Here is an 11,254-nt window from a genome sequence, read left to right as displayed (position 1 = left end):
GGATCTCCGATCCGTAACTTATTTAGGATATAGAGTAAACCAAGAAAAAACTAACAGATGGCCATCATGCTGTGCAGTGTCCCATGAATTCAGGAACCCTGGATGGCGCCCTCTGTCAATTTTGGCGCCCGGAGCTCATGCTCCACTGGAACCACCCTCGCTACTCCCCTGCGTAGGGTCCCCCCCCAAAAGCCGAACCAGCCCCAGACTTGCCAGCCAGTCCTGGCTCCTAAAATTATGGGGAACAAAATGAGTAGGGTTCCACCGTAATTTAGGAACAAGCACCAGGTTGCAGGGCCAGTCCTAGTTTTAATTATAAGGGGAAAAAAATTGCGTAGGGGTCCCCCTATAATTAAAACCAGCATCGGACCCAAAAACGGCTGGGCTGTAATGCCACAGCCTGGTGACCCTTTCACCCGGGGCTCCGTGGCCAAAGCATTATCAGCCCAAGCCGGTCAGACTAAGCCGGGGATCTTAGGGGAGATGGGGACACCCTCAAGAAGGGGTCCCCCCCCACCAAAACCACAGGCTTGGTCTGAAGCCTGGGGCTCTACCCCGCACCCTTGGAGCATTGGGTACAGGGGTAATAAAGTGAGAAATATAAGGAAACTATTGTTTTTTACAGTGGGACTACAGGTGCCAGCATACCTGCCGTTTGGTACTTGTGGAACTACAACTTCCCCATCGGAAAACTCCCTTTCAGCTAAATTCACTAAATTTGCGAGTTGACAAACGGGAAACTCACCCGAGTTTCAGCGAGTCAAAGAGAGTTAAAATAAAAAAAACCTCGACCAAACTCGATTCTTAGTAAATTTACCCCTTAGTCTTATAATTTTAATGTTTTAAATCAATGTATTAGTGTATACTTTATAAATTAAGTATTAAGGTTACAGTAATTACAGGTTGAGTCTCTCATATCCAACATGCTTGGGATCAGGGGTATTTTGGATATCGGAATATTCCGTATTTTGGAATATTTACATATCATATAATGAAATATCTTGGGAATGGGACCCAAATATACACACAGAATGCATTTATGTATTATATACACCTTATACACACTTTATTCCCTGAGGAAAGCCTGAAGGCCGATACGCGTTGGAACCCTGCATATCCACCCTACCCACAGCGCTTATTATCAGACACACAGTCGAGTGAGCAGCCAGACCAGCCTGAGACCCGGGGACCGCGTGACCTTGCGGGATCGCGGGTATCCCGGAATTTCCACGGCAAGTCGGCAGCCAGCTGCATCCTACAGCGTGTACCGCCAGACACACGCTGCAACCCAGAGGCACAGCGGACGTTAGACGGCGAGGAGAAGACCGGAGTGGACCACTCTCCGGGAGGAGAGTGAAGAAAGACATCGAGGGTAAGTTGTGCACCTGGGGGATACGGGACGCCGCCACACCAAACACAGCGCTGAATACCCTAACTCTTTATTAAGACTTGTTTTTTTATGCTACAACCAAGACTTTAACCAACCCCCCCTCATTTCTCACCCACCTCACCCATTCCACCAGCCAATCTTACAATTTTGTTCAGCAAAGACTTTACCTGCATCCCCACTAGCTACAACTCCCACCTGATACTCTTACTTATGAACGCTCCCAGTCATTTTTAAATTCTAGTACTCCACAGCGGTTACTAAACCACAGGAGCATTGTGACTACATTTCATTTGTTTATATAAATAAATATATTTTTTTAATATCATACATTGACATTTATTATTATAACAATAGATACATCTACCATTAGCGCGGACCACCTTATACCTTTTTTGACCCTATATACACAGCCTGCAGGTAATTTTATACAATATTTTCAATAATTTTGTGGCTCACAAAGTTTGTGTACATACATGAAATTCATTTGTTTCATATACAGCCTGAAGGTAATTTTTTACAATGTTTATTAATTTTGTGCATTAATCAAAGTTTGTGTACATTGAACCATCAAAAAACAAAAGTTTCACTATCTCAGTCATGCTAAGAAAATTCAGAATTTCGGAATATTCCGTATATCGTAATATTTGGATATGAGAGACTCAACCTGTAGTCATTTACAGTTAGCGACCAGAAAAGTAGAATTATCTCGTATCCTGTGTGTATATACATTATATATATATATATATATATATATACACATATATATATATATATACACAATTAGATTTTTTCACCCAGCGACTTCAGCATCTTAGTAGCCTCTTTATGAACCTGTAATAAAAATACAATAGATAATTTGTATTTACTGTAAGCTGCTTAATAATTTACATTATTACACTATTACACTAATACAATTTGTTCTAATTAAAAATTGTTTGAATCATTATTTCACTAGGAAGCAGGGGCATCACTGAGACATTGGTCTCTAATAGAGCAGGAAGTTCACTACAGACATCATGTGTGATGTCAGTAGGGCCGCCCCCAAATAGCAGGCGTTCCTTTGGGAATGCCTCCGTTTGCTCAGCCACCTCCCACGACCCGCCTACAAAACAGGGCGAGCTGTCGATCAACATCGACAGCCGCCCCGTCGCGCGTGCGTACTGCCCGGCCATCGACCCGCTTATGAGCTCTATACGCTCGCGAGCGGGTCTGAATCAGGCCCCAAATATTTAGGGAAAATACAATCATTGTTTTATCTAACCAGTCTACAAATATTTAGGGGTATATTTTTGAAACAGTGATTTTTTTTTCCTATTTTATCAAAGACTGCTTCTGGCGAAGGCTATCAGGATGCGGTCAGAATGCCAACCGATGGGATTCCGACGGTCAGAATGCAGATGCCGGAATCTTGACAATTGTCAGAATACTGGTGCTGGCATCCTGACCGCCGGAATCCCGAAGGCAAGTACTGGGGATAGGGGGAGGGTTAGGGAAAGGGGTTAGGCACCAGGGGAAGGGACAGGGATTGGCTGCGGGGGGTGGGGGGGGGTTAGGTTTAGACTGCGGGAAGGGAGGGTTAGATTTAGGCACTATGGGGGAGGTTAGGTTTAGGTACCGGGGAGGGAGGGATAGGGGTTAGGTTACACTTACTTACCTGGGGGCGTAGGCACTCTAACCTGGTCGAGATGCCGGCATCAGGCTTCTGACCGCCAGGCTTCTGAGTGCCGACATCCCATACCCAACCCAGTATCACTAGCTGTAGCTAAAACTGGGGGTCTACACAGTGGCATAGCCAGCTTTTGAGATTAGGGAGAGTGAACTTGGAAAAATAGGCTCCTCAGGTGTTTTCCACCTGATCCTTATTAGGATCCTCCACATCTGTATGTGCTGTTTCGTAGCCCCCTTCATCTGTACTTTATGTCCAAAATTGTGCCTCCATCTGTATTGTGCTTCCCCAGTTTATATAGCCTCTACTGTGCTCTCACCCTTCACCTATTTTATCTGTATTATGTCCTATATCCCCCCCCCACAAAAAAACCTGTATGTTCTGAATTTTGCCCTTCCCTCCCCTTATCTGTATGCCTCCACACTCCCATCTGTGTGTCCTGTACAGTACTGTGCTTCTACATCCCATCAGCGTGTTCTGTATTGTTCGCTCTCCCCTCCCTCAGCCTCTATGTTATGTACTGTGTTCTCTACACCACCCTTTTGCATACATGCCTTCCTCTTGTGCTTCTCTAGTCCTGCCTGCTTCTCCTCAGCTGCACCCTCCAGGCCCCTCAGTCGATTGCTGATGCTCTCTTCCAGATCCTGACCTGCAGCATTGCAACGTCATTACATCACATTTAGGACATTGCCAGGTACTCTGGATCTAGGCGTCTGGAACAGGTACTGCTCCAATGGTACAGGGGCAGCAAAAAAAAAAAAAGTGTAGTGAGTATGCCCATGCCACTGGGACTGGCACACCAATTAGGTGTCAACTTCCAGCTGGGTGGGCGGTCTCTCCCCCAGTTGGCTACGCCACTGGGTCTACAGCAATAAAGTAGGAAGCCTACTTAACAAGGACAGTGGCGGTACAAGTACTACGACCGTCCAATAAATCCCGGGAGCGGGTAAGGGAAAAAAGCATTATTTTTTCAAAAGTAAAAAATATTTTTCTAACGTGTGGTGCACTGTAATTCTAAGAGTATAATAAAATATTGCCATTACCTGCTTATCTTCCTCTGTGCGTACGGGATAATCTCTCGCCTTGTGCAGCCACGATAAGGCCAAATCCTTGTTCTTCAACTTTAAGAAACTCTTCCCCAAATAAAGAAGATTTGCGCTGTAGGAATTTGGATCAACTGTCATAAAAGTAAACAAATGGCCTTTAATAAGGTTCTTTTATAGCTGCAACACATATCTTATGCAAAGGAGCAGACTTGTAACATTACTGTTCCCGGGGCAGTAACCAAGGGTTGAGCGAGCAGTGCCGTCGCACGGGGCGCAGGGCCCTGGTGGCGGCACCGTCGCTGCCCCACGGCACTTGCTTGTGGCTTGCAGGATGCCTGGAACTGCACCCTGCAGCCAATAGCTCTACTGCAGAGCATCCTGCAGCCTGTGGAGCTGCAATGAGCATCCTTAGTATGCTACGGGCTGTCCTCTACTTCCTAGAGCCCATGCTCCACCCCCTAGGCATGACATTATGACGTCACTGGTTTAGAGGGTGGGGCAGGGGTGGCATAGAGCCCTGTTTAGGCCCAGACTGCCCCCTCCGGTCTGTAATACTGCAGCAGTGGTAAACAGAGAAGAGATGTTGTCAAAACAACTGGAATCCATTCTAGTGGTATTACAAGTGGGAAATATCAAGGCTCAGTATGCAAGGCCTATTTGGGTGGATGTTACCTGTTGTGTCTGAGAGGTGAGTGCATTTTATCAGCAATCTATTGCTATGTGAAGCATATATGCCAGCGTAGGGACATGCAGAGATTGAGGTGCCTTCACCCTGGGCTGTAAGCATAAATGTTTCAATGAAAATATGAAAATCCCCATGCCTTTATTTGCTAGGTACACATAGATTTTCAGAGGTAGTGAAAGCACTGTCTTTCTGTTTTGTATACATATATGGCATTAATATTGCTACGCAGCTGGTACCGTGTCATTGGCAAACGCAGGATTTCTAGAAGGGGGTTTCCAAATGCTTGATTTTAGAGCAAGTGTGGCCAGTCCATGAAGAGGGCATAATTAGTACTTAACCAGCTTTAATATGCATCATACAAAGTGTATTATGTGTCATAATCCAGGCATATACAGGGCCAGTGATCACAGTAAGCTATTAAATGCAGCAGTAGGGCCATCCTGCCTGAGCTGAATGTTTTTATTTTAAATGTGGGCACCATTACAGACTATTGGAGCATGACCGGGAGCCTGGAGGAGCAGCAGAAGAACCTAGAACTGACCTAGACATATATGTACATATTGGGCTCTATAGCAGTGCATCCCTAACAGTGCATGTTTTCCAGATCTCCTCGTTGGTGCACAGGTTATTTAATACTGGCTGATACATGTTAAACGATCCACAGGTGGTGCTTATTATTTCATTTGTGATACTGAGAAGAATATGCAGTACTAGTAAAATTCTATTATATTACTATTTCTATTGTGGTCATGGTGTTTGCTGGGGAGGGGGGTTTCCAGGCAGATGGAAACCCCCCCCTGCGTTTGCCTATGCGTGTACAATAAAGGTAACACTGAGGGAGGACATATAGAATTGTATCTGTTTAAAACATCTGAGCAGGAAAAAAAACAGTTATTATATTGCAGTTAATCAGCATTTTTATACACACATTCAAGTGCTTTTGCCAAAGTCATAGAAAATGTCTGCACTCACTGTTATGTGTAGTCAGAGAAATCTGAAGCTAAACCTTGTGCCGGGGCGACATTGCTCTGCATCTACAGGTACTAAGGGACCTCTTAGGTGGTTACAGGTTTGTTTATTTTTAATTGTTCTACAGGGAAACAGCCATAAAGGCAACAGACCTGATCCATAAGAGCAAACACAGGGCCTGATTCAGCAAGGATCGCTGATGCGATCGCGGCGTCAAGCGCATATGCAGATCTGCTGCGAAATTATACAAATGAGTGCAATCGCAATGCCACCTTTACTCACATCCGTAATACCTTGCAAATCTGTGAAAACATCGGTACCATCGAGTACCATCGGACCCTCACGCACAATTAAGGCAGGGCAGACCTCACTCACAAACTTCCTGTCGGTATTTAGAGCTCAGGCTACGTATGCCGTCACAGGGGCTTAACTATACACGGCCCTGTAACGGCGTTCGTTCAAACGCACTGGCACGACGAACACCCCCCGTCACCACCCACAAATGGTACTTTCTGTCAATCACTCTGCGATGGGTCTGCGTACACACTGCGATCTCATTCTCGATCGCAGTAGCTAGTTCGTGCACGTGCAGTGCGATGCATGTGTAGATCGCGAAAATTGTCCGACTGTGTGCACCTTAGAACTTGCGATTCTTGCTGAATCAGGCCCAGAGTTGGATGTATCGCACATACAGGCCTATTAGAATAGTGTATAGTATTCTCATGGCCAGTCCCAGGGACCGCTAAAAGAGAAAGTTTATCCCAAATCTATTAGAAAAAAAGAAGTGTATTCATTATTAATTTACATTTGAAAAGATCAATGCTTATGATTATGAGAGGTAAGTATCAAGCATTGCATTTTGAATGCGGTACATCTCGCCACATATCGCATGCAGAACAGCGTTTATTAACGCATTATGAGAGCTGTCCATTGTGGTGTGAGGACTTCCATGTTTATGACCTGGGAGTCTTTCTGCACGTGCGTGGCCGTCGTCCAGCGCAGTATCCCTCCCTGGGAGAGATACTATTGGATTCCTCCCAGGAATTATGTGAAAAGAAGCCCATAGGCTTCTATTAGGCAACACCATCTATAGATAACGTTGCCTATTGGGTACAAGCTCCTGAAAGTTTAGCTATCCAGAGCTTGTTACATATGGGGATAGCGGGGCCATTTTCAGAGTTTTGACTGCATTTCAGACTAGTGATAGTACATCCTGCTCTATGTGAGGGGATCGGTATGAAATACCGCCGGAAGACCGGCAGCAGTGAAGATCCCGACAGCTCCAAAGGTAAGTATTTACTAACCCTACTCCCCCCCCCTAACCCTCATTTAGGGTGCCTAACCCTAACCTCCCTCCCTACTGCCTAACCCCCCTCTAAGTGCCTAAACCTAACCCCCCCTTCCTCGCTGCCTAAACCTAAGTCTCCCGGGGGGGGTGCCTAACCCTAACCTCCCCCCGGGGGTGCCTAACCCTAACCCCCCTTCCCCTAGCCTAAACCTAACCCTCCTCGGGGGGGTGCCTGACCCTAAGTCCCCCGGGGAGCCAAAAAAAAGAAACCCCCCCCACCCCCTGGCTGTCGGCGACCGGAGCCCAGCTTACCTTCGTTCGGTGTGCCGGGCGTCGGGCTCCCGGCGTGGGTCTAATGACAGATGTTGGGATTTCGACGCCAGCCATTAGTACCTTACCGGGATTTGACAGTCGGGAAGCCGGCAGTCGCCATTTCGACCATCGGCTTCCTGACTGCATCCCTATGTGGGATATGGAAAACATGCATTGCTAGCTGTCCATAAGGATTTGAGAGACACTGCAATTTTCCTTAACCAGTGGCAGAGGATTCTCACAGCAGTACTCTACATGTGTGTATGTCTGTGTTCCTTCAAACTTCAGTCTGTGACTTCTCACTGGCCCCATCCTCTCTATTAAACGAGTCTACCTGCCCTAACCCTCCCTTAGTGGTGCCTAACCCTAACCTCCCCCCCGGTGGTGCCTAAACCTAACTCCCCCTTTCTCACACCCTAACCTTCCCCCAGTGTGACTAACCCTAACCCCCCTCCTCCCCGCAGCCTAATCCTCACCGCCAAGTACTAAGGAGTGCATTGTGCTCCTCGCTCTAAACATTCATAATGTGCATAACCATTTACTAATTACTACAAGTTGCATGTGGCAGAGAACTAAATGACAGTAATGCCTCAGAGTACAAATGAAGATAAGTCTAAAGGCAAATTAAGTGAATTGTTTTGTTAGTTACCTTCTTCGGCTTTTTCAAAGTATATTAAAGCCTGAAAGAAAAAGATAAAACTGTTACTACCAAATCCAATTTAATGTATCTCCAAAGTGCCCTATTAGTCTATAACACAAGTAACACCGGTCATAATGTACTGACTAGGGTTCCGGGATGTCTACTTGTAAAAATCATAAAATAGGCTAAATTTATCAATGGTCGTATTTACTGTGGACTTGAAATCACATGCACTCTAAGCCAAACCACATGCAGCTTTTGTCCTATCCAAACAGGAACTTAGGGATGCCCGGGCCAATGCTAAGCACACTGGCCCTTTCCTATGACCCCTGGCTGGCTAGTGCCATATAAATAGAAGCAAATATGTAAAATTTGGTTTCACAATTATTAACGATGTCAAATTAATGTAACTATGTGTGTTCCTTTTATTTCTATAATTATAATGTGCCCCCACCCCCCCAAACAGCAGTAGTAGTTTTATTAAGGACAGAACTTTTGATTAGTCATGAGACGATTCAGAGAACTGTATGCTGCATTTATATGTGACAAACCAATATACAGTGCATCACGGCGCTTCACTTTTTCCACATTTTGTTATATTACAGGCTTATTCCAAGATGGAATAAATTAATTTTTGTCCTCAAAATTCTACACACAATACCCCACAATGACAACGTGTAAAAAGTGAATAGCAGGTGACACTGGTGAATAGCAGGTGGCACTTACCTGTGTCAGCGTGTGCAGGTCCCCCGTCGTCTCCCTCCGGCGCTCTAGTCCGTCCCCTGGCTCTAGTGGCTGCTCTGACACATGTGCTCCCAGCAGAACACAATAAAGTTTAGAGAAAAAAAAATGTTTTTTTCTAATCTGTACTGTGGTCTGCTGGGAGAAAACGTGTCAGATCAGCCACCGGAGCCGGAGGCGCTGCAGCGGGCAGGTAAGTCGGAGACGGGGGGGCAGGCATGCGGAGGGGGGAGGGGACACAAAATTACCGGAGGTGTAGGTAGTGCTGCGCATGCGCTGGTTTTACAGATGTAACAGCGCATGCGCAGCACGGATTCCAGCTGTGGTAAGTTAGTGTAGGCAGGGAAAAGTATCTATTTCCTGAAAAGCTGTCATCGCAAAAATGACAGCTTTTCGGAATAGTTATATGCGAGTTCTAAACCTAATTACCTCCATCGATTATTTAGGTATGATGAATAGGCCCCCTTATGAGAGCTGGTATAACAGGGGCTCATTCTGCTTCCTGTGCTTTATGGCAGCAAAATCTTTTCAGTCCACTATTAGATGTATCACCAGACTCAATTACCTCTAATGTTTTGACTCCAAAAGTGTCTGATATTTATTGGGTTTCTTAAGCAATCAAGCCCTTATCTTGAAATGGAGACATACTGCATCCTTACAGGTAGTGGCAATTACTCTTTGGACTACTACGTATGACAATAAACATTGTAAGACTATAAACAAGCCCAGCAACCACAGATATCAGAATGAGAGAAAATAGGGACAAGGTGTAAAGGAAAGAGCTGATAATGATATACAGTACTTTGAGAAATAAGTGAAAGGCAGTGAATAAGTCCTCTTTTGGAAAGCAAAGGAAGTGAGAAATAAAACCTTGTGTATATAAGTAACATTACCTCCTCATATGTAGATGTTGGGGGAGTTGCAATCAGTGTTGCGGCAAGTTTAGCCTGGTACCACGGCAGGTCAGCAAACATATAGCACCTTGACAGTACAAATAAGTAAACAATGCAGCTTGTACAATAAGATTACTTCTGAGACAACTATAAATGTAATAGTTTGCAGGCTATGGAGCTTGATAACATTTTGGCTATTAAACAACGAGATTAAGATGGAAATTCAATTAGTCGCTGTACTGGACAGCATGCTAATTGATCCCCTGTGGCTATTCAATTAGTCCTGAAGACAACCCGCAGGCTGCACTTCACGGGGATTATTTTTCGGGGTCTGAACAGACTAGAAAAGAAATCCCCGATAAGTAGCATGTTAATGGGTGAAAGAACCCCATTAACACATAGGTCCGAGAACTTTTTACGGATTTTATGTGTTAACGTCCATTAACAAGTTAATTTAACTTGGGTTAAAAAGTGGCTTGGGCGAAAAAGGGGCAATTCTTTAGCCCGAGTCTATCACCCTTTATTGCACCCATTAAGTTAACGGGTCTAATTGAATTCTTTAAGATGCAAAACTAGGTTGGATTTACGCTTTTAAAAATATTGGTGTTTTAAATCTAGCGGCTACGTCATCGAAATATCAGCAAACTCCCCAACCCGCAGGCTATTACATTTGGCCCTAATGTGTAAATAAAATAAGTATATAAGGAATTTATTAAGATATGGCAACGATACACTGTCCAGTGAAGAACACTGAAGTGAGAGGCAATGATTTCTTGTGCAGTCATTGCAATGAAGAGAGTATTTAGAAAATTACAAAGGGGTATATTTACTAAAGTGCGGGTTTATAGAAGTGGAGTTGTTGTCCACAGCAACCAATTAGATTCTAGTTATTATCTTGTAGAAGGTGCTAACTAGATAAATGATAAGTAGACTCTGATTGGTTGCTATGAGCAACACTTCAAATTCTACTTATAAACATGCACTTTAGTAACTATGCCCCAAAGTCTTATGATCTTCTGAGCTTTCCAAACAATGTATCATGCTTCAGCTGACAGTACAGGTTCTCAGTAAAGTATAGCTTTTAGCTCTTGCATCAAAGGGTCACTGACCTGCGTCTTACAGCTTACATCCAGAACAGAATGTAATAGAGTGCGGGTTTTTGGCAAAGTTAGTCTGAAGGCTGACAATTAAGTATGAGGGACATTAAACGACGAGTGTTTGGAGTGTTGCCATTTTAATAAGGTGTTGGTTATTGCCCCTTTAAGTTTAGTTTTGATAGGCAGCCAATGACTGGTTTGGGGGGAGTGGTTAAGGTGTATTTAGCGGGGAGAAGTAGTGTGATCTGCTTCTTTGTTCCAGTTTGTTCCAACCCTCCCACCCCTTTTTGTTTGAATGTTTGATTGTTGTTTTGAGTGGTGGAAAAGAACGGCACTTTGAGTTAGTTTATGTTAATAGTTAGGCTTAGTGGGTGCACTCTCCTTGAAGTGGAGTAAGGCGACAGCCAATTGTCCTGGGATGGAAATAGCTGTACCACCTGGACGGGTGGTTGAAGGCAGTGGCGGGCTGGGCCGGGGGTAGGGTGCCATGTGCCCCCCGGGCAGCAGCGTCATGCGGGCCGCTAGCA

General features: G+C 44.8%; 1 protein-coding gene across 1 annotated transcript in view; it reads right to left on the bottom strand.

Annotated features, from left to right (window-relative positions):
• Positions 1–1,551: 1,551 nt before the first annotated feature.
• LOC148524935 (regulator of microtubule dynamics protein 1-like) overlaps positions 1,552–11,254 on the bottom strand; it is a 58,417-nt gene continuing 48,714 nt past the window's right edge. Inside the window, exons 7-10 of the mRNA XM_088471525.1 lie at positions 9,631–9,718; positions 8,006–8,036; positions 4,100–4,233; positions 1,552–2,221 (exon numbers count right to left, since the gene is read on the bottom strand). Coding sequence (XP_088327651.1) covers positions 2,171–2,221; positions 4,100–4,233; positions 8,006–8,036; positions 9,631–9,718 — 304 coding nt within the window. The 3' untranslated portion in view covers positions 1,552–2,170. The remainder of the gene's footprint in view (positions 2,222–4,099; positions 4,234–8,005; positions 8,037–9,630; positions 9,719–11,254) is intronic.

Source organism: Taudactylus pleione, unplaced genomic scaffold (assembly GCF_031769625.1).
Source record: "Taudactylus pleione unplaced genomic scaffold, aTauple2 ptg000114l, whole genome shotgun sequence".
Lineage (NCBI taxonomy): Eukaryota > Metazoa > Chordata > Amphibia > Anura > Myobatrachidae > Taudactylus > Taudactylus pleione.
The sequence above is the reverse complement of the archived record's forward strand: the minus strand, read 5'-3'. Positions and strand labels throughout refer to the sequence as shown.